General features: G+C 32.1%; 1 protein-coding gene across 2 annotated transcripts in view; it reads left to right on the top strand.

Moving 5' to 3' along the window:
• The first annotated feature begins 1,879 nt into the window (after nucleotides 1-1,879).
• The window catches only part of LOC126890406 (microfibril-associated glycoprotein 4-like), a 214,652-nt gene continuing 191,223 nt past the window's right edge, over nucleotides 1,880-25,308 (top strand). The window contains exons 1-2 of one of the 2 annotated variants that reach the window (XM_050659308.1): nucleotides 1,880-2,158; nucleotides 10,896-11,022. In XM_050659308.1, coding sequence (XP_050515265.1) covers nucleotides 2,090-2,158; nucleotides 10,896-11,022 — 196 coding nt within the window. In that variant the 5' untranslated portion in view covers nucleotides 1,880-2,089. The remainder of the gene's footprint in view (nucleotides 2,159-10,895; nucleotides 11,023-25,308) is intronic. The other variant, XM_050659310.1, reaches the window with a different exon arrangement.

The following is a 25,308-nucleotide window of genomic DNA, read 5'->3' as shown; positions in this document are numbered from 1 at the left end:
TAATGCTTTTCGGTCTCCTGCTATTTGGTCTCCTACTGTTCGGTCTAGTAGGGTTTCGGTAAAGTGCTTTTCGGTCTACTGCTTTCGGTCTAATGATTACGGCCTCTATAGAGTAAACCTTGGCACAGTATAGCTCTCTATGTTACCAAGAACAAATACGCGGTTATAACATAATTTTACAACAATTAAGGGGTTCTCAACCTGGTATTTCTTTGGTGGCTCAGCTTGAAATTAACCTTTTTTTCATAAAAAATGTTTATACCTTTTACAAAGAATTTTTCATTAAAATTCTTGTGATTGGCGGTAAACAGCCTAGCTACAGCAAAAATTCTTTCTTTTCCATGTGGACTACTCTTATAAACGACAGCAATGTTTTAGAGGTTATAACTTTGTTTTTCAATACTATTTACCAGTGGACCCCTAATAAATATTGATGTATCTATAATAAATGAGAGAAATTTTACCTAAGTGACACCAAGTTTGGCTTTCGTAACGGGTTGGTAACGAGAGAGGCATTGTTTGTGATGAACATACTTGCTCAAAGATGTGAGGTATCCGTAGATATATACAGTAGTTCTTTTAACTTTCGAAAGGCATTTGAGCTCTGGTTCAACATTCTATACCGATCGAAGTTATAAGAGATGCAAGAAGCATTCTGCTTGGATGGTAGAGACGTTCACACAATTGCAAATTTGTATTAAAATCAAACATCAGTTTGAGTGGACGGTTTGGAATAATAGACTATTAATATTAAAAGAACTGGCAGATGCACTTGTATGCAAGTCAAAAAAACGAAGTGGAAGTGGATATTAAAAGAGGTATACACCAGGGATACCTCTTGTTTCCCTTTCTTTTCAATGTTTACACCGAAAGCATTTTCAGAAATGCACTTTCTGAAAACAATAAGGAATACCTAATTATTGTAAACGTTGAAGTAATCAATAATTTACAATATTATGTGGACGAGCCATTCCTCCTAGCTTCTACTCAAGAAGATCTGCAAACATTATTTGACAGTGTAGGACGTTAAGTGTACCACTTAAAATACGACTGCTAAAATGCTATGTATTTCCAGTCTTGCTGTATGGCGCAGAGGCTTGGACAACAACGGAAACATTAATGAGGAAGCTAGAGGCATTCGAAATGTGGGTATATCGACGTATCCTCAAAATATCCTGGACGACTCACACCGTCAACGTACAGGTATTGCGCCGAATGGAAAAACAAAAAGAAATCTCTTTCACGATTAAGAAACCGAAACTTGAATATCACGGTCATATTAAGTATGAGACATAATAAATATCATATATTCTAACTGATAATACAGAGTAAAATAGAAAGCAAACGCGGACCCGGAAGAAGAAGATACTCATGGTTTCAAAACTTACGCCAATGGTTTGGACTAACATCGATCGAGTTATTCAGAAACGCTGCAAACAAAATTAAAATTGCTATGATGATAGCCAACGTCCGCAACGGACAAGGTACATAAAGAAGAAGTAGGAAGAAAGGCAGAAGGTCTGGATCGAACGATACGGAAAACCAAAATACTCGTATTTAATATGTAAACAACAGAATATAAATATAAAACCATCTAAATATGTAAATAGTACCAAAAGTGAGCAAGTTTAAGGTGGTTAATCAAGGTGGATGTTAAATTTGTCTTTAATTGCTCGCAATACACCTAAAACAGAAGAACACTTCTTTGCAACGAAGAGACGGTTCACAAAAAAATCGTTTCTTATTTCTTTCTCATATTTATATTTTAATATCAACATCACTTAGTACCTACTATTAATGTAAAGATCGCTGGAGATATTCTCATAATGTGACCTTCATTCGACTATAATAAAATGTAATTGCTAACTGAACAAGGACGCCATTCTACGTTTACTTAGTTAGTCTCTTATTAAATTTTAGAATATTTCTTGAATGTTACAAAAATATTGCTTATGCGGAATTATTGGAAATTTGTTCATTTTCGCTAACAGGAATCTAACAGAAATCTGCGGTTTTTTTCTCAGACTATATCGCTATGAATGTGTGAATATAAATATATAATCTCAAACCTCGTTTGGTCAGTTTAGTTATGCGAATCATGATTTTGAGGAATCTTGGCTTTTTAAGTGTTGTGTGTGTGTTAGAGTTTATTGCCATTGTAAGTACTCGTTTCTTCTACGATTCACTAAGTTTAATTGGAATTTGGAAAGACCCAAAGAATACCTGTTTAAAAAACAATAATGTTTATACACCTACTAAAAATTTGGGATTAAAAATATTACATGAATATGCAAATTAAAATAAAGTGTGCAGACAGTTTCAATGCATCAACGCAAAAGTATAAAAACTATTTTACTCTGCGCAAATTAGAAAAAACAAGGAAAATTATTATTTATATACCAGCAATTTTATTACTGGAATCGAATGTTGTGATTGTGTATTGTGTATATTAATATAGGTATGCAATATCCGCAAAAAGTGTGTTAAGTTTTTTTTATAAAAAAATTAGCGCTTCTAAATTGTGTTTTTTTCAATTATTGCTCTATAACTCCAAAGCTCCTAACTTTATACCAAGAACACTCAGATAAATATTCACCGTAATTAAATTCTGCGTGGAGATATTTTTTCCGATTTGTTTTGACGATAATTTTCCTCGAAAAATCCGGGTTTTCCCAACATAATCTTTTATTTTCAACTAAAATTTTAAGTAAGTAATTATTTATTAATAATTGAATTAGTAACATCAAAGCTTTTTCTGTATAGATTATCTTTCCAGAAGCCAGTGGAAATTGAAAGAAATACTTTAGCATCAATCAAATTGTTAATGAACAATTTGCGGTCGCAATAATATCCATAATAATTATAATATATCATAAATACTACTATTTCCGCATAAAAAGGCATTATACCTATTTAACGTACTTTACAGAATTGAAGTTGGACCATTTTGGGCGGTCTGAGGAATGTTTCAAAGTGATAAACAATTGTTTGGCTTATAAACAAATATAATATTTTGGCAACTAATAGATTAAAATTAAATTGAGAAAACGGTACTGGAAGGGACGTGACAGGACTCTTTTTCTAAAGAAAAAAAGTTTAATTGCGATCTAGTTCTCAAGATAAAACCGATCAAAGTTGATCGGTATGTGCAACGACGTTATAAACAATAGGATGGTTGGTAATTTTTGCATTATTTTCATTTTTTAAAGACCTTTTCTTCCCATTCCTTTTTGTAGATTTGGCTAAAGGCGTTTGAGTCTGTTATTGAGCTATTCTATATCTATATAAGCTATTAATTTTTTCCGTCTTTTTCCTCTGTCTTTCTTGTTCTATCTTTGATTAATTGGAAAAGACTGTAAGACTTGTACACACTTCTAAGTATGTCAAAACGGCAAACAGGTGTATATCAAAAAATTTTTGTGATAGTGTGTAAAAAATGGTTTATTATCAGCTAAGTACTTTCAACACATAACGTACCATCATCAGAGCTTCCTAAAAGGACATTTAAGGTAAGATTTTTTTATAAAACATGAGTGAAAAACTTACATCTTCTCATAAAACCTTTATAGCAGAGCAATTGCTAAACGACACAATAAAATATATGGATACTGGGCAAAAGCCACAAAAAAAAATTTGAGAACATACACCTGTTTGCCGTTTTGACCTATCTTTAATTGACATTGCTCGCATTTTATCTCTTCTTCCTCCCCTTTTGTCAGTTGGATTTGGCTGATTTTATTTTGAATCATGTTTATTTTCCCCATTGGCTTCTTCATTCTAAGTCGTTCTTATCTTCCCTCTCCCTTATCTTCCCCTTAGCATCTCCCTTATCTTCCTCTCCATCCTCTCTTTATCCGACTTTTCAGAGCATTTATTACTCTCCTCTAATTTCTCCTTAAATTTCTAATTATTCTGCAGACTATTACCTTCCTTTTTTTACTTGTTACATTTCGATTCTTTCCCCCTTATTGAACAGGAAAGTTGCCAGAATGCTTTCTTCCATATCCTGCCATCCTGTTTCCACTTGGCTTTCTTTTTTTCCTTCGGCTTCTACCTCCGCATTCTCTACAATTTCTGCCGAGAAATCTTCTTTCTGCCGAGAAATCTTCCTATCTTTTGTCTCCATCCCCTTTTTCTTCTTATTCCCTATTTATTTCTCCTAGAATCTCTTCCCCTACCAGTGTCAAATGTTCTTGGGTACCCGAACTCTTCATTTTTGGCTGCTGGCTATGCCAATTCAATAGGTAGTTAGAATTCGAATTTTCTCTGATCTTCTTCGTCTACTTTGCCGTCTAGCTTCTGTTCTTCCCTATCCACGTCTTTATCTGCAACGTTATTCTTGTTCGTTTGCGTTTGGTCGTCTTCGTCTTTCCTCTTTGCGTTTTTTGATTGGTTTGAATTCATATGAATACCTACTAGTCGGGACGTGCTATTCGTCCGACGCACCAGTGCGGCCTTACCGTGTTAAGGCTGTATTACTTTGGGAGGTCGGCGGGTATCCCGAAGGGGTACAATTACAAAATGTTATGGGGAACTCCCCTTATTACTAGAGGATATAAAAAATAGATAACGACGGATTCCCAGACCTACCGAATATACATACAGCGTGTCTACTTGAGTTGGAAACATATGGGAAACTTTTTTATTATAAATTTTACGAAAAAAAGTTATTCTTTATAAAAAGTTCTGCATGCCCAAAACCTAAGATTCAATTATCAGATATCAAATTTTCTCAATATTATACGAGCTATGTCAAAAAATATGAATTTCGGCTAAGGGTAAAGTACCTTTATTTCCCTCAATATCGAAAATTCTTATTATGAAAAGTTGTTTGGAAATAAAAACCAAGCTCAAATATGTAATTACATGCTTCTAATTGAAAAAAAATATTTTCCAAATTTTTCTCAAATTTATTGATACTAACTTCGTTTTTATTCATTTCACATACGATAACTCTTTTATTATTACTTTTACGAAAAAAAGTTATTCCTTATAAAAATCTCTGTATGTCCTAAGACCGAAGGTTCAACCAACAGATATGACATTTTATTAATTTTATACGAGTTATGTCAAAAAATATGAATTTCACTCAAGAGTAAAGTACCTTTATTTTTCACAATATTGAAAACGGTTATTAAAAAAGTTGTTTAGAATTAAAAACTATGTGTCAATATGCAATTACATCCTTCTAATTGAAATACTGTGAAATATAAAGGTGCTATAATATTGAGCGAATTTCATATTTTTGACACACCTCGTATAAAATTAATAAAAGTTGATATATCATGGTTGTGTCTTAGATTTTAGACCATGCAAAGTTTTTTATAAAGAATAACTTTTTTTCGTAAAATGAATAATAAACGAGTTATGATATTTGCAATAATTAAAAACGATGTTGGGTATCCATAAATTTGAGAAAAATATTTTTTTTTTTTCAATAAGAACCATGTAATTGCATATTTCATCTTAGTTTTTAATTCCAAACAACTTTTTATCATAAGAATTTTCGATATTGAGAGAAATAAAGGTACTTTACCCTTAGCCGAAATTCATATTTTTTGACATACCTCGTATAATATTGAGAAAATTTGATATCTGATAATTGAATCTTAGGTTTTGGGGCATGCAGAACTCTTTATAAAGAATAACTTTTTTTCGTAAAATTAATAATAAAAAAGTTTCCCATATGTTTCCAACTCAAGTAGACACGCTGTATATAATTTCATAAAAATCGGTCAAGCCGTCTCGGAGGAGTATGGCAACTAACACTATGACAGGAGAATTTTATAGATGTAAATATATAAAAAAATAGGGGTTGGTGATAGAATGTGCAAATTAAGGGTTGTGTGTGTTTTTTAACGCTACATCCTATAAAATTAAGGTAGATAATTTTTTCCAAAAGAATAAAAAAAATATCAGGTGGGCAATGGGCAATTCCCCTTATAACTTATGGGTATAAAAAATAGATTACAACCTATTCTGGGGTCTACAGCACATACGTGTAGATTTTCATAAAAATCGGTCAAGCCGTTTCGGAGGAGTATAATAACTGACATTGTTTCAGGAGAATTTTATATTTATAGAAGTAGCTGTGAATTCTATAAAAAACTGACTAACTTTAACCCTAATTAACCTAGGCCAAATTCTTTTCAGAAATTCTTGCAAAATTACCAGCTTTTTAAATCCCAAAATAGATTTAGTCTACAGTTCGTATTAAAGAAGTTATTCAAATTATTTATAAGCCATAAATGATTAATTTATTAAAATGTTTTCGGAGTGGTAAAAATTACTTTTTTATTTTTTTACATACGCTAAGAATATAAGTATTCTTCTTTCAAGTTGTTCCACAGAATTGCTGTATCATTATTATTTTCGGAGCAATAACATCGCAAATTGTTTATTTGTGGGAAAAACAAATTGAATAAAATTTAAACTAATTGACGAATCGCCTTTAGTCCAGAGAAATAAGATTTTTCTCGTGACACATCCCCCTCCAGGTCTAAACCAAATTTTTTAAGTAGTATGGACATATATATTAATAACCTTTATTATGTTTCCTGCAGCCGATTTTGATGATATACATAGTTATAAACAAGTGAAGATAAAAAAACGGTAAATTTTCGCTTTTTTCATCTATAACCAAAAAGTTAAGCATTTTATACAAATTTGAGAGTAAGAAACTCATACATCGTCTAAAAAAATTCAATATAGCGTTCGCTGAATATGTCTATCCTTATTGGTTGCTTAGAAAATTGAAAAATAAATAAAAAAAAAATCAATGGGAAAATCCCAATAGTTGGCTGTATACCATAGTTTAAAAAAACCAATACAGAAGTAAAAACTTCGAGATGTATTCTGGTATAAAATCGTTTATTTAAAACTATAAAATGTCATGGATTGTAAAACGTTTTCGTTCTATACAGAACATCTTCAGTGGATCCTGCCGAGTAGTTTGAAACTAGCACACTGTAAATAGTGTTAACCTCATTGTATATGGTTTACATAATATAATATATTAAAATTTTATGACTAAAAGTCGATGTTGATAGATAAAGTGAAACACATGCTAAAAGGGTGCCATGGTTCCCTGCTCGAAGATGCTAGGTACTTGCCAATTCAATGGGCACAGACCAACCAAAAAATCAAAAAAAAAAAATTAGTCTGTGTCAAAAAAAAGTTGGTCTGTGCCCATTGAATTGGCAAGTACCTAGCATCTTCGAGCAGGGAACCATGGCACCCTTTTAGCATGTGTTCCACTTTATCTATCAACATCGACTTGTAGTCATAAAATTTTAATATATTATATTATGTAAACCATATACAATGAGGTTAACACTATTTACAGTGTGCTAGTTTCAAACTACTCGGCAGGATACACTGAAGATGTTCTGTATAGAACGAAAACGTTTTGCAATCCATAATGTTTTATAGTTTTAACTAAACGATTTTATACCAGAATACATCTCGAAGTTTTTACTTCTGTATTGGTTTTTTTTTGAAAAATAAATCATAAATTTTGAGATTTTGCAAATATTGATAACTTGTGTAAAAATTAACTTAGAACCTTCTTATTACACGAATTGCTGAGACTTCTGGTGCTTAAATTATATTTTAAATTTCAAAGCAATTGATCAAATAATTTAAAAGTTATTTAATTTTTTTTTCCCATATTCATTTTTTTGCAACAATATAAGTCAGAATATTATGAGTTTACAGTAAGACTTCTGACAGTTTATGGAAGAAGAACATTTATACTATTGACTTAATTAAAAAGAAAGGACAAAAAGTAATTTTAAACAGTGTAAAATTATTTTGCAAAAACACGTCGATTTTTTGCTTACTTAAAAACAATTAGAATAACTGTTTAACCGTTACCCGTAGAAAAATTATTTTTTCATATTTGGAAAGACTGAATTTTTATACACATTTATAGAGAAAAACAATTGTCCTAGGACAATTAGGGACGAAGTAGCCCCCTTTTTTAATTACAATGTTTTTCAAAATTATTTTGCAGTAGGTATTTATAATTATTTTTTGTCATTTTGTTTTAATTAAATTAATAGTATAAATCTTCTTCTATCATAAACTATACAAAGTATTAGTGTATCTTCATAATTTTCTGACTTATAGCGTTGCGAAAAAAAAATAATTTGTGATAAACAAATTAAATACCTTTTAAACTATTCAACCAATTGCTTTGAAATTTAGGGTATGATTGAAGCGCCAGAAGTCTCAGCATTCCGTGTAATAAAAAAGTTAAGTTAATTTTTATATAAGTTATGAATATTTCTAAAAACTAAAAATTTATGAATTATTTTGCAATTTTTTAAGCAACCAATAAGAATGGTCATATTCAGCGAACACCATATTGAAGGTTTTTATACGATTTATGAGTTTCTCACTCTCAAATTTGTTTAAATTACTTAACTTTTTGGTTATAGATGAAAAAAGCGAAAATTTACCATTTTCTGATCTTCATTTGTTTATAACTATGTATATCATCAAAATCGGCTGCGGGAAACATATGATAGGTAATTAATATAGATGTCCATACTACTCAAAAAATTTGGTTTCTGCCTGGAGGGGGTTGTGTCACCAACAGGATATTTTTCCTTATTTCTCTGAACTACCTAAAATTTTGTGTGTATTATAATAAGGACTGTTAGACTCTACTAACGAAAAAGTTATAGCAAATTTTTGATTTTCGAAATTTTAGTTTTATTTTGAAATTTCCGAAGCAACAAATGATTTTACTAAAATTCAAAAACATCAATTTTAAACCTTTGCTTATTCGCTAAAAGACGAATATTCTAAATAGATATTTAGTTACCCTATTTTTACGTGTAGTGATTTAAACGAAAAAAGTACCATTTTTGACCCTAATTTGTTAATAACTAAAAGTATCGTCCGAACTCTGAATAGTCCAGTCGGGTTAGACGAATAACAGGCCTAACCTTGCATTAGGAGCTGCAGCAAATTTTATTTTTTTAATCTTTAAAGGGGGTCAATAGTAGTGAAAATTTAAAATCTCGACTGAATTCCGCCATTGCGTTAGCCGCCATCTTGATTTTAAACGAGAACCGTTTTTGCTCAATATATCCGCCATTTTCAACTTTTCGACAAAAAGTATACCTCACAACCAAAATTGTTGAAAATGTAATTTTCTATCATTTCTCTTTTTACAATTTTTTCGTGCCATCGATATTTTCCGAGTTATAGCGGAAAATAGTGACAGTTATATATAAATAGAGCATAATTATTGAATTATCTCATTTATTGTTACTTTTACGACCAAAATGTTCCTTTACAAAAATAAAGAGAATTGAATTCTACACAATTTTAGTTTCTTTCATATTTTTTGCTAAAGTTAATATTTAAGGTAGTATGTATGCGATAATGGCGCGAGCGTAAGACTTGATTGATTTTGTAGCAATTGTTTTTGTTCAATATCTACGCCATTTACAACTTAAATTTGTTCCAAATATGATTTCCTACAATTTCTTTTTAACAATTTTTTTCATGCGGTTGATATTTTCCAAGTTAAGTGGGAAAATATTAAAAAGTGGTGGGGGAGCATAATTACTGAATTGAATCTTTTTTCCGAGCTGCCCCAAATTTTATAATTATATCCTTTAGGGGAGATCAATAGTAGTGTAAATTTAAAATCTCGACTAAATTCCGCCGTTGCATTAGCCGCCATATTGATTTTAAAGGATAACCGTTGTTGCATAATATCTCCGCCATTTTCAACTTTTAGACAAAAACGCAATTTCCTACAATCTCTTTTCCACAATTTTTTTTATGCGATTAATATTCTCCGAGTTAAGGAGGCAAATAGTGGAAGCGGAGGGGAAGCATCATTATTGAATTGTCTCATTTATTATTAACTTTACGACATAATTGTACATAAACAAAAATAAGGAGAATTATATTTTATACAATTTTTAAAACTTTCAATGACACACCAACCAAACTAAGTACATAAAAGACATAAATAATAACTTATATGCATTACGTTCACTAAATTTTATTAACTAGCGGGTTTTATTGGTTGAATTTGTCTGTCGATAATTAAGTTTCATGTCAGCTAACATATTTTAATATTTCAACATTTTTTTTAAATTTTGGACCACGTTGGGGGGAATTTTCCCATCCCCCCTTTTAGACCCGCCACTGATTCTCTCGAAAAATTGTAGTAAATCGTAATTGCAACAAATTCAGTCCTTACACTTTTTGTCGAAAAGTTGAAAATGGGGAAGATATTGAACAAAAACAAGTGCTTTAAAATCAATCGGGTCTTACGCTCGCGCCTTTACCACATACGTACTACCTTAAATATTGATTTATCAAAAAAATTAAATAGATCAAAATTATACAAAATTATTTCACTTCATTTTTGTGTAGGTCAAAATTTGTTGTAAATGTAATAATAAACGAGATAATTCAATAAATCGATAATTATGCTTTAACTGTCACTGTTTTTCCCCATTACTCGGAAAATTTGGACCGCACGAAAAAAAATTATAATAAATGAAATTATAGAAAATCGCAATTTCAACAATTTCAGTTTGTATATTTTTTTCGAAAAGTTGAAAATGGCGGAGATATTGAGCAAAAACGGATCTCGTTTAAAATCAAGATGGCGGCTAACGCAACGGTAAAATTCAAGATGGCGGTAAAATTCAGTCGAGATTTTAAATTTATACTACTATTAATTGACCCCCCCTAAATATTAGTCAAATAAAATTTGGGGCAGCTCCTAATGCAAGGTAAAACAGTATCCCGACTGGGCTAAACGGGCATTTTTGTATTTATAATGTGTTAAGTATAGAACCCAAAAAACCAGTTTGCGTAGAAACATTGTTTTTAATGCAAAACACATTTTTTTATTTTAGTGGACAGATGGAATCATTGCCGAACCAAGTAATTTCCTTCGAAATACCCTTTTGGATCAATTAGATGAAATGGAAGAATATGGAAGACATGGGAGTATGTTTAAACGAAATGCAATTGAATTGGCTAGTAAGTTGATAATGAACCCGTCGTTACATGCGCCTTGTTTTTTACATAAGTACACAACCTGCGAAAATTTGCCACCTTATACTTTTTTTTTAACTCCCTTATTCAACAATCCATCAATATTGACAATAAGCGTTTTTGTTGACAAATAATTATGACATGTACAGGATGCTTCATTAAGTTTTATAATGTAGCTATTGCTAACTTTATGCCATTACCTCTACTATTTATTATTTACAATTTACAATATTTTACTATTTACAAAATATGTATATTACAAATTACTTAAACCTATTAATTAAGTCTCTTGGTTTGAATTTTTTTAATCTTCTTTCTGCATGTAAGTCTTCAAACAACGGCTTGGCTAACTCGTAAGGATGTACAGACCAGTGGCGTGCGGTGACTTTTTCGAAAGGGGAAGCGATTCAATAAGGATATAAAAATATTTTCTTAACGGTCGAGGGTCGAGCCACTTCCCACCTGATAACACTCTGATGCACAGGGGCTCTCTATCAGCAATGTGCTTATGTGATACGTCCTGGGTAGAAGGCCTCACAAATCCTGCCCCGATCAATGCGTAAGGCACTCTATTCCCCCTATTTCTAGTGACTAGTGACCTATCATTAATCTGTATTCCTAGCTCGGGCCGTGAGTCCTCGCGTCGGACTTGGTTTCCTAAAGAAGAATTCTATTTAAAAAAAATTTATATTCCGAGGCATTTTCCACAACACACAACTTTTAATAATATGACACTTATTTATACTCGAGGTCTATTCTCCTATCAACTTCTGATAATTGTTGGATGCAGTTTTTTCAATGGATAATAGGGCTAACTTTCAAAGTCTGTCTTCGCTTGTTGAATTTCTTTTCAACTCTAAATTTGAAACTTTTAATGCATCTTATCTTAATACTGAAAACCTCGTTCAACTGATGCACTTGTGGCTGGGATAGTTAGTACTAATTCACACAACTTGGCCACTTCACACAGTGACTTGTTTAAAGTTATCCCAGTTATAAAGACATCCCAGATTTCTGGGTATTTCTGTATCACTAATGTGAGTTGTTTCATAAACGACCATTAATAAACTGAGAAGGCAAAGCTGGGATATCAAAAACTTTTCATTATTTAATCGTAGTGAAATAAATTCCTCTGTGGGAAATTTCGATGAATTATAATTAGAAATATTAAGATTATAATATATAATTCTATAAATTTTAAATCGTTAAAATTTTGAAAGCTAGAATTTATTTGTTGTAGAATATTATCAAAAGGTCTCTCTGTTTCCTCTGTTTTCTCTCTCTCCGACATTATCAATCTTCATTATTTTTCTTTCATGTCCAAACCCCACATTTTCAGTTTTTCCCAAATATTTTTAAACTGCTCTCGTTTTGTTAATTATCGTATTAATAAAGTCATCCTTATATAAAATGCAATACCCTTTGACTTCTCTAAAATGTCAAATAAAATATCAGTAAAAGGAAAAATCTCTGTAAAAAATTTAAATCGAAATATTCTTTAAGCGAATGTATGTAATACCTATTAAGCACCCCTTAACAGCAGTAACAGTCGGAGCATCTCACTTTCGGAAGGCGATAGGACAATCGCTTCCAGTGTACCAAAATTCGCGTGACTAGTGGGTGCGGTCATTGAACCCTGACCAATTTTTAAACGGGACAACTGCATGACAAGCGGCGATTGTGAGATGCGCTTCTATCAGGAGTGGACCGAATAGTTGAATTGTGTGCATATTGAATTCGTTCGATTAATTTTTAATATTTTTCAATGCCTATTGCCTAGGTAATACCTATGTAGATTACTTGGATTAGGAAAAAATTTTTGATTATTAAATATTAATAAATAATATATTTTCTTATATCGAAGTATAAATAGGAAAGCGTTGCTTCCCCGCTTCCATGGACCGCACGCCTCTGGTACAGACACTCTTTCGCGATATGTTGCACTATATTACTTATTACTTCTTGCACTGTTGGAATTGCTTAGTCTCGTTGGATCACAGAGTTGGGTACGTACTACGGAGCATCAAGAATCAGGCTTATCGTCTTGTTTTGGAACCTCTGTATTATATTTATGTTGCTATTAGAAGATGTTCCCCAGAGCTGGGTACCGCAGGTCCAAACGGGCTTTATAATGGCTTTGTAGACCAGTAATTTGTTTTCTAGAGACAATTTAGAGTTTCTGCTGATGATCCAGTATAGACGGCTTAGCTTTAGTCCTAACTGTTTGCGTTTAGTGAAAATATGTTTTCGCCATGTTAGTCTTCTGTCTAGGTGGATTCCCAAGTATTTTACATCTTCGGCTTGAGGTAAATTGTTGTTGTTAATTTGTACTGGTGAGCAAGTTTCTTTATGGAGTGTACATGTGTAGATTTTAGTTCATTTGCTTTCATGCGCCATTTCGACAGCCATTTTTGTATCTTGTTAAGGCAGATTTGAAGTTGTCTGATATGTTTATTATGACAGTGGCGTAGATTGTGAGGGGGAAAAGGAGTGAAAATGAAGTATACATCCATACAGCACGCATCTGATAACAGACGAACACTATCTTTTAACACTAGTTTAAGTATCCTAACATATGTGTAAACTGTGCGTCAAGTTGAAACAAAAAATATTGAAAGGTGTGTTAACAATGGGCTAATATAACTTAGAACATTTTTAATAAAACACTCTGCATTTCGGTAAGGAAGAATATTTTATTAAGGTGTTTTGGGTTTAATCTTCGTACTTTCTGCTAAGATTCCTCTAGTTATGATATGGACAATTCTTAATGAAACACCCTGTATACAGTGCTTTTCAGATAAAACTAGCCACTTTAAATAACTTTTGAACCACTGATTTTTAGAAAAAAACCCAAAAACACGTCAAATAGTTCTTGAAAGTGAGAGATTGTGCCATATTTAAGCTTGCCGGCAAAGGCACCCTCTCACCCCGTATCATCCCTTATTTTTTTTTAATCACTTCCACCTTGTTTTATTTGATATTTGGATTCTCCTCTTTGTACTGATTTAAAAAATGTATAACACTTTTTGCTTAAAATGATTAGTTTGCGAGAAAAATAAATACAAAAGCAAGAAAAGTGGATTGAATAAAAATTACTTTTTGACATTCCGAATGAACCAAATTCACTGCCAAAATTTTAACAATAATTGTTAAAAAATTTTTACAATAAATATTCAAAATTTCAAAAGTGATTTTGAATATGTAATTATTTAATTGAGTGGTCGTTTGCCAAAAGGTGATATTATATGTCCCTTTTTAGTATGGTATAGTTAGACCCAAACCCAGACATCCAAAGTGAAAGTTATCCTCCAACACCAAATTGTTCTACATGGTCCACATAATGTTCAGAAAAAAGTCACACCATTTTGAGCGTTGGGTTTGGGGGAGAGAGGGGGGAGAAATCTGCAAATTCGTAGTTTTTTACGTTTTTCGTAAATTTTTGTAAAACTAAGCGGTTTAGCATGAACAACCCTCTACGCAAAATTGTTCTACATTAAATTTGAAATAAAAAAGGCTCTATGCATAACCCTTCTAAAATAAACGGTTCCAAAGTTACAGAGGTAGTATAGTATAATTGTTCCAAAAAAAGGCCTAACCCAGACATCCAAAATAAAAGTTTTCCTTCAACACCAAATTATTCTATATGGTCCACATATTGTTCAGTAAAAAGTTACACCATTTTGATTGTCCGGTTTGGGGGGGAGATGGGGGAGAAGTCGGTAAATTAGTAATTTTTTTAAGTTTTTCGTCAATATTTCTAAAACTGTGCTTTAGCGTAAGAAATGTTTTACAGAAAAATGTTCTACATAAAATTTAAAACAAAAAAGGTTCTACACATAATTGTTATAAAATCAACGGTTCCAGAGTTACGGAGGGTGAAATGTGGAGGTTTTCGGTACTTTTTATATTTACCGATTTCTCCCCCCTCTCCCCCCCAAACCCGACGCTCAAAATGGTGTGACTTTTTTCTGAACATTATGTGGACCATATAGAACAATTTGGTGTTTGAGGATAACTTTCACTTTGGATGTCTTGGTTTTTGGTATAGTTATATTATAAATCATAAATATTGCACAAAAAATATAAAAAGTATCGAAAACCCCGACTTTTCACCCTCCGTAACTCTGGAACCGTTGATTTTATGACAATTATGTATCGAGCATTTTTGGTTTTAAATTTCATGTGGAACATTTTTTTATATAACATTATTTACGCTGAAGCATAGTTTTAGAAATATTGACGAAAAACCTAAAAAACTACTAATTTACCGGCTTCTCTCCCATCTCCCTCCCAAACCGGACGCTCAAAATGGTGTAACTTTTTACTGAACAATATGTGGACCATATAGAACATTTTGGTGTTGGAGGAAAACTTTTACTTTGGATGTTTGGGCTAGGCCTTTTTTGGACCAGTTATACTATACTACCTCCGTAACTTTGGAACTATTCATTTTAGAAAGATTATGCATAGTGCCTTTTTTATTTCAAATTTAATGTCGAACAATTTTGTATAGAGGGTTGTTAATGCTAAACCGCATAGTTTTAGAAATATTGGCGAAAAACTTAAAAATCTACGAATTTACCGATTTCTCCCCCCCCCCCCCCAAACCCGACGCTCAAAATGGTGTGACTTTTTTCTGGAGATTGTGTGGACCATATAGATCAATTTGGTGTTGCAGGATAACTTTCACTTTGAATGGTTATGCGGAGAGCAAATTCAAATTTCTATGACGTCTATAAAATCACAGTTTTAGAAATATCATATTTGGTTTTCAGTTTAATTTTGTTACAGCCATCCTATACTGTTTTGTTATCCTATCCTATTTTGTTACAGCTTTATGAGTTTACATATAACCTACCTACAAATTTTATAAAAATTCTCTTGTAATTTTGCAAAATGCAAAAAATTTGCGGATCTAAGTGCAAATATCAGCTTTTGGCAAAATGCGATGCTGCAATTGGTTTCATTGGTGTAATAGTTCAGAGAAATAAGGAAAAAAATAGCCTGTTGGTGGCATAACCCCCTCCAGGCTGAAACCAAATTTTTTGAGTAGTGTGGACATCTATAACAATCACCTATATGTTTCCTGCAGCCGATTTTGATGATATACATAGTTATAAACAACTGAAGATCAAAAAACGCTAAATTTTCGCTTTTTTCGTTTATTGCCAAATGGCTAAGCATTTTAAACAAATTTGGAAGTAATAAACTCATAAAACATATAAAAAACTTCAATATGGCTCCCGCTGAATATGTCTATCCTTATTGGTTGCTTAGAAAATTGCAAAATAATTCATAAATTTTGAGTTTTTATAAATATTCATAACTTATGTAAAAATGAACATAGAATCTTCTTATTACACGAAATGCTGGAACTTCTGGTACCTAAATTATACACTAAATTTCATAACAATTGGTCAAATAGTTTAAAAGTTATTTAATTTGTTTATCCCAAATTAATTTTTCTACACTGTAAGTCAGAAAATGATGAAGTTACAGTAATACTTTGGATAGTTTATGAAAGAAGAAGATTTATACTAATAACTTAATTAAAAAATAATGACAAAACATAATTCGCAAAATAAAGTATCGCAAAATTATTTTGCAAGAACATGTCGATTTTTTGCTTATAAACACTTAGAATAACTTTTTAACCATTACCCGTAGAAAAATGATTTTTTCACATTTAGAAAGAATGAATTTTTATACAAATTTAAAAAAGAAAATATTGTCCTAGGACAATTAGGGACGAAGTTGCCGGCTCCCATTTTTTAATTCACAGCAGCTTTCTTTATAACAATTACGAAATCAAATCAGTCACATTGGAAAGAACATACTTCAGAGTTTTAATGTACCAAATATAAAAAATATATACTTTCAAACAAATCGTCCACAAAGCTTCAAAATGTGAATCTTAAAATCGGCCGGCCTCGAAACTTGGAGATCGATGAGAAGGGGGAAGGAAATGTTAGCTGTATCTCTTGTTCTCGCCTATGAATTTCGACGTTTCTTTTTTTAATTTTTATGTACTTTTTGCGTACAGTACGAGTATGCATTATTTAAATAAATTGTTATATACACCATCAAAGTTTAAACAATTTTTTTTCAATTTTTTTTTAATAATATTTGAAGTAATTTTAATCACAAAACATACATATTTATGAATAATATAATAATACCTACATAGTTTTTTATTAAACTTAGTAATAATTTAAAGTATGAAAAAACAAATTATCCCATTCGATTGTTTCTAAAAATAGTATTGGTCTATGGAAATCAGAAAATCTCAAATAAACTAGGTTTTATTTTTTTAGTAAACATGCTATTAGATGAATGAAAAACTGAAGTTACAGAACCACCAAAAAAGAGATAAACGTAGTTTATTGGGGTTGGAAATTGAGCTAAGAACCGTTAGTGCCGATCCGATCAACAGATCTTCTTTATATCAGATATTTTATTAAAATAAACTATCTGCTCTTGCAATACTGGTTGCACCGAGTACTTGTTAGTACAGAGATATAAATAGTTTATGGACTTCGATTATCAAAACCTCAATCTTTCTCTATTATCTATTTTGGAGTTTCTTTTTTAATCTTTATGTACTCTTTGCGTACGTTACGGATATGTTTTTTGTTAATAAAGTGGCTATTTAATTAACTATGTAAATTGTGTAAACAATTTTTGGAAATTCTTTTACGATATTTTTAGGATGACTTTGTTGGCAATTATAGGAGTGGATCATATGCACTTGACTTTACAAAAACTTATAATAAATGGGTAACTGATAATTGTTACGTTTTTCATAAAAATACAAGTATTCCTAGATAAACCTCCTTTAATTTTATTTTAATAGTCTTGCTATCATACCAAAATGTATGAAATATCTTAATTTTTGTTTTTTTGCAATCTTAAAATTATAACTTTCAATGTTGTAAGATACAATTATTTCAATATTGTAGAAAATTTCTGCATATTTATCAAGAAATAAATCCTAGTTTATTTGAGATTTTTTATTTTCAATTTAATATTATAAGCCAATTTTAGATTTAGGAATAATTGAATAGGATTAGTAACATAAAAATTACAGGGTGTAACAAAAATACAGGTCATAAATTTAATCGCATATTCTGGGACCAAAAATAGTTCGATTAAACCTAACTCACCTTAGTATAAATATGCACATAAAAAAAGTTACAGCCCTTTGAATTTACAAAAATGAAAATCGATTTTGTCCAATATACTTATAGAAGAGATTTTTTATTGAAAATAGACATGTGGCATTTTTATGGCAGGAGCATCTTACAAAAAAATTATAGTAAAATTTTGACACCCCATAAAAATTTTATGGGGGTTTTGTTCCTTTAAACCCCCTCAAACTTTTGTGTTCGTTCCAATTAAATTATTAATGTGGTACTATTAGTTAAACACAATGTTTTTAAAATTTTTTGCCTCTTAATACTTTTCCGAAAAGTCAGTTTTTATTGAGATATTTTAAATATTCGTCAAATCCACCACATATTTGTATAATATGGTTAAGTACGTTTATGAAGACTTGGTAATCGTATGGAAATTTATTATTTATAATTTACATTTTTAGGCATATTTTGAACCATATTAAAAAAGAAGCCATATCTTGATAAAAGGTGCCTTATCGAAAAAATACTAAGAGACAAAAAAGTTTTAGAAACATTGTATTTAACTAATGGTACCGCAGTAATAGTTCAATTGGAACGTTCACAAACATTTGGGGGGTGTAAAGGAACAAACCCCCATAAAATTTTTATGTAAACATATTAAAAAAGAAGCCGCAACTCGATAAAAACTGCCTTATAGAAAAAATACTAAAAGGCAAAAAAGTTATAAAAACAGTGAGTTTAACTAATGGTACCACAATAATAATTTAATTGGGTTTTACACAAAAGTTTGGGGGGTTTAAGGGAACAAAACCCCCATAAAATTTTTATGGGATGCAAAAATTTCACTATAATTTTTCTTTAGATGTTCCTGTCATAAGAATGATACATGTCCATTTCCAATAAAAAATCTCTAATAGTTTTCGATATATTGGAAAAAATCGATTTTCATTTTGTAACTTCAAAGGGCTATAACTTTTTTTATGTGCACATTTGTATTAAGGTAAGTTAGGACCAATCGATCTATTTTTGGTCCCAGAATATGTGACTTAATTTATGACCTGTATTTTTGTTACGCCCTGTATAGCTAATATGTACGTTTTACAATAAAAGTTACATCAAATATTATTAAAACATTGAAAAAAATTGTTTAAACAAATTTGATGGTGTATATAACAATTAGTTTATTTAAATAACGCATATTCGTAATGTACGGAAAAAGTACATACAAATTAAAAAAAGAAACAACGAAATAAATAATCGAGAACCAGAGATACAGTTAACAGCTCGTTCCCCCCTCTCATCGCTATCCCAAGTTTCGTCGCCGGCCGATTTTAAGGGCCACATTTTTTAGCTTTGTGGACGATTTCCTTGAAAGGAAATCTTTTGTATACTTGGTACGTTAAAACTTTGAAGAATGTTCTTTCAAATGCGGCTAATTATATTTCTAAGTTGTTATAAACAAAGCTGCCGTGAATTAAAAAAAGAAGGGGGCTAACTCTGTCCCTAATTGTCGTAGGACAATTGTTTTTCTTTCTAGATGTGCATAAAAATTTAGTCTTTCTAAATATGGAAAAATAATTTTTCTACGGGTAACGGTTAAAAAGTTATTCTAATTGTTTATAAGCAAAAAATCGACATGTTTTTGCAAAATAATTTTACACTATTTATAATTATTTTTTGTCATTTTTTTTAAATTCAGTTAATAGCATAAATCTTCTTCTTTCATAAAATGTCCGAAGTATTACTGTAGCCTCATCGTTTTCTGACTTATAGTGTTGCAAAAAACATTAATTTGGGATAAACAAATTAAATAACTTTTAAACTATTTGACCAATTGCTGTGAAATTTAGAATATAATTTAAGCACCAGAAGTCTCAGCATTCCGTGTAACAAGAAAGTTCTAACTTAATTTTTACATAAGTTATGAACATTTATAAAATCTCAAAATTTATGATTTATTTTGCAATTTTCTAAGCAACAAATAAGGATAGGCATATGGAGTGAACGCCATATTGAAGTTTTTTATATGGTTTATCAGATTCTTACTCTCAAATTTGTTTAAAATGCTTCACTTTTTAGTAATAGACGAAAAAAGCGAAAATTTAGCGTTTTTTGATCTTCATTTGTTTATAGCTATGTATATCATCAAAATCGGCTGCAGGAAACATATAGGTTATTAATATAGATGTCCATACTACTCAAAAATTTGGTTTTGGCCTGGAGGGGGATGTGTCACGAGAAAAATCTTATTTCTCTGGACTATAAATACGCCAGAAAGACTGCAATAATAAAAAATAATAAATAATGACAGTTGGCTTTATAAACGTATGTCCGAAAATGCTTCGTTTCCGAAATACGGAGTGTTGAAATTTTTCTTACAAGCTGACCATTTATTTATTGCTCTAAAATTGGTTGGGATATGTGAATGAAAATTGGTGGGTTTTAAGAGGTCGTTATTGCGCATTTTTTGACATACAAATCATAATTTTTTATTCACCAGTAGCGCATACGGGTAATGTTGTAAATTTCTTTAAATTAAATGTACGCCACTGGGATATTTTAAACTTAAGATCATTTTTAACATTCTCCAATTTTCGACAAAACATCTATCTTCCCTTTTTCCATACGATGCGTGGTTTTTATGCAAAAAATAAAACATATTTTTACAACTTTTACAAGTATTTGAAATAAGTTTCTGCACATTCATAATATTATACAGGGTGTCAGAGACTCTCCCGGTAAACGAAGACCGGAGATTCCTCAAATAATTTTAAGAATATTTAACCCAATTTTTTGTCCAAAAATGCTTCCTAAGGAAGCTAGAGCTCTTTAAAAATGGCGTCTTGTAATTAGTTTTTTTTAATACATCCAGAACCCTTCTATTTAGAAAAACGAAAACTGGTACGCCTCTTTTTCTTCCAGAGAAAAAACGATTCCATCAATTGCAAATTTCTAGTACCGGCCATATTTTTTCTCTTAAAATTTTACGCATTTTGACACTGGATTATTAAATTATGAGGTATTCTAGTACTAAAAGATACTCCTGCTTTAAGTACATAGGTAGGATGTACCGTTTTGTACAAAAACCGTATGACATATTTTCGTTTGTGAATTTGAAAAAAAATTAAAATTTTTTTTCAATAGAAACGATATATTTCCAGAAATGAATCCAAGGAAAAATCTCGGGAAAGAGAAATGTGGGACGTAGGAGGATTTCCTGGTTGCGAAATTTAAGGGAGTGGTATGGGTGCAGTTCAATACAGTTGTTCAGAGCTGAAGCCAACAAAGTAAAGATTGTTGTGATGGTAGCCAACCTCCGATAGGAGACGATACTGCAAGAAGAAGAAGATCTATTTTACCAACTTAAAGCAAGAGTGACTTTTAGTACTAGAATACCACAAAAATTAATAATCCAGTGTCAAAAATGCTCAAAAGTTTAAGACAAAAAAGTTATGGGATAAAATAACCGTTGCCCTACCCAAAACGGACGCCAAAACCGGTACTATAAATTCGAAATTAATGGAATCGTTTGGTCTCTTGAAGAAAAATAGGCGTGCCAGTTTTCGTTTTTCTAAATAGAAGCTTTAAATAGAAGACGTCATTACAACCTGTAGAAACTATGTCGAACACTTTGTAGTAAGTACTAAGGTGTTTTATTTTTTCATGAAAACGGAGTGTTGAATAAAAAAATGAAGATAGATATTTTGTCACAAATTGAACAAGGAAGTCAAAAATGATTTTTAATATGCAATAGTATGTCATTGACGACCTATTTTTTTTTAATTCAGATCGTTACCCGTATGCGCGCCAATGGTGAATATAAAATTCTTTATTGTGTGTCAAAAATGCGCAATATTTACATCTTAAAACATACCAAGTTTGACTTGCATGTCCCAACCGGTTTTAGTGCAATAAATAAATCGTCAGTTTGTAAAAAAAATTCAACACCCTGTATCTCGTAAACGAAGCATTTGCAAATTATCATAGTTTTTCATGTAGAATTACCCCTTAAAGTTTGTCACACTTATTTAGAAACACCCTGTATATAAAAGGTACCTCTACCGTCAGTGAGTTTTTATGTTTATCTGGTATTCAGTATCCTTTTTTATTTTTTGTAAATCTATATTATAATGTAAGCTTCCTAAATAAAAAAAAATATTGCCAACATAATAGAGTTAAATATTTAGGGGAAAAACTAACGGGGTTGTGCCACTCATTTCCTCCTAGAGCGCCAAACCCTCGTGATGACCTGTGTCGAATTTGAATAAAGTATTGTACGTACTCAGTTTACATGATTTTGCGGTGTGTAGGCGACTAGTTCTGTTTTCTTTTCTTGTGGAGGTGAAATTATACACTGCACTAAATTTTATTTGATGTACTAATTTATTTGTAAACATGAAAATTATGAAAAAACACTTAACTTGATAAAACTACTTTGCTCTTGTAATATTTTAAATGGGAGAGAATGAAAAGTTTACTATTAGACGAGAAATTAACTTACAAAACGGTGAAAATTGCTGAGAGTGAGAGAGTTGCGTGGCGTTACTTGCTTCCAACTTTTTGGAGAGGGCGGAAGTGGAAGTGATTTTTCGGAAGTAAGTGGAAATGCGATTTTTTTGAGGGACCGGAAGTTTTGGAAGTAGCCTTTGACAATACAAATATTTAGACATTTATAATTCTATGGTTAGTTTTACAACAATATTTTTAAAATAAAACCTTTGTAGAAAATAAAAAATACTTATTCTAAAGAAACAAGAAAAGTTCAAGCAATATGTAGAACAATGTCTGCCAAATACTGATAATTCCAGTTCAAGTGTACATATCTGCTTTTGGCATGCCCAATATTTTATGACTTACAACTGCTGACAAGAGACATATCAGCTTTTGGCAAATGTTGATTTGGTCATGTGGACATATCCAGATTTAAAAATGGAGGGTTAACTACATTTCACCGTACATTGGACATATTATCTGCTTTGGGCAAATGGAACATATAATCACACACACTATCAATTGGCATAAAAAACTGCAAATCACAAAAAGTGAACATATCAGCTTTTGGCAAACGGCCACAGAATTGTTATTAAAATTGTTGGCAGTGGTAGGTTCAGTCTAAAGGTTTGTATGTAATAAATTTTTTAAAACAATAATTTTTTTCAATTCAGTTTTCTTGCTTTCGTTACACTTTAAGCATCATGTGTTACAGTAGAAAAAAAGAAAGAATACCCATGAACGAACATATAAAACACGCTGTATTTTCCTGTCACCGTGTCACACAAAAAATTGGCCAGCGCAAGTACATGCAATAATTATTATTACATGTACTTGCGCTGGGCAGTTTTCTATTTTCTTTGTGACACGGTGACAGGAAAATACAGCGCACACACACACACACACACACACACACACACACACACACACACACACACACACACACACACACACACACACACACACACACACACACACATGCTCGTATCAACCCCAGTCCCGGGGATATGTGTGTTCCAATGGAAAAGTCCACATGTCCGAAGATCAAACCGGTCACACCCCGTAATGAAGTGGTACCTATCTGACCTCCAAGCTATACCTCCACCCCTCACCATCGAAGGACATACCGAATGGGGAGGCGTTAACTTTAACGTTACTTTGGATGCCCTGGGTAATGGGACATCCTTTGTATTACTCCATGTGGTTAAGCCACCTGGTTTTAGGGGTAGCTAGAAGAGCTTTTCTCCCTATTAATGACTAAGTTAATTTTTTATTTTACTTTGTACTTGTGTCCTAAAAAAAATTTGTTCCGGACATCAAGGCACCGATCTAAATCGGTGTCTCAGTGTCCAGACCGTGTGTGCTCGGACACTCAGCCGGCGAATTGGCAAAATAAATTTTGTTCTCCTCGACGGCTGAGCGCCCGAAAGGTGTGGCCATCAAGCCCACGTCTGTCGGTACGTGACCTCGATGCTCACATTCCGCGGCTATGGTCTATTTGACCTACCTGAAGGGTACTTAGTGCCTGAAGGGCGACATTTGTGTTTTGATATCCTGTGGCTATCTCAATTTTTCATTGTCCAGGGTTTCCTCTATATTCAGCTAACTGTTGTCTAGGCTGTCTATGTACCGTTCTTTGGTTTTTGTCGTAGTTAGTCAATTCTCTTAATAATCTGCTAGGATGGTTCCTGATATTGTTAAATATTTCATGTGCTCTTTTGTCTATCATTCTAAGAACTTTCTTTTGTTGCGTATGTCCAAATACGTATCTTAATGGGACATATCTAGGTATATTCAGAGCTTCCCTGATCATGTGGTTTTGGATGGTTTGTATTTTTTTCTTGTTGGTATTACACGTGTGCCCTCATGCGGCTGAGGCGTATGTTAGTGTTGGCAAAACTATATAATTTGCCATCCTAATCTTTGTCTTAAATCTCAGTTTACTCTTTCGACCTATTAGCGATGAGAGTTGACTCCTAAGGGCTTTATCTTTGTTGATCGTTTGTTTTACGTGTTCTGTAAAGGTCAGCCTTTTGTCCAACATTACGCTTAGTTATTTGGCTTGATTTGACCATTCAATTTGGGTATCAAATATGGATAGTACCACATTTGGCCTGCCTCTTCTTTTTGGTACATGGCGGCCTGTGTTTTGTCAGGATTGATAGCTATTTTCCACTGCATACACCATTCTTGTAGTTCATCAAGAGCTCTTTGTAGATGTCTTGTTGCAAAATCTGGGTGGGTACTGCTAAAAGCTATCGCTCTATCATCTGCGTATAGACTTAGCAACGATCTGGGTTCAGTTGGGGTGTCTGCCGTATATATAGTATGTAGATATGGCGACAACACTGCCCCCTGTGGTACACCTGTTGGCTAGGTATGACGAGAGAAGACACGTCATCGCCTCACTATAACCATATTGGTTCATTTTATACAGCAGGCCGTCGTGCCAGACCCTGTCGAATGGTTTACTGACATCTAGTATGGTGGCCGCTGTATATTTCTTTTCGTTGAACCCTTTCTCGATATATTCTGTTAACCTCAGCACTTGAAGTTCACACGAGTGCTCGGATCTGAATCCGAACTGTGCTTCAAGTATTGTTCCGATTGCTTCAGATTGTTATTTTAGCCTAGCTAATATGAC

This window comes from Diabrotica virgifera, chromosome 8, assembly GCF_917563875.1.
Source record: "Diabrotica virgifera virgifera chromosome 8, PGI_DIABVI_V3a".
Taxonomy (NCBI): Eukaryota; Metazoa; Arthropoda; class Insecta; order Coleoptera; family Chrysomelidae; genus Diabrotica; species Diabrotica virgifera.
This window is presented reverse-complemented; position numbering and strand designations above follow the sequence as displayed.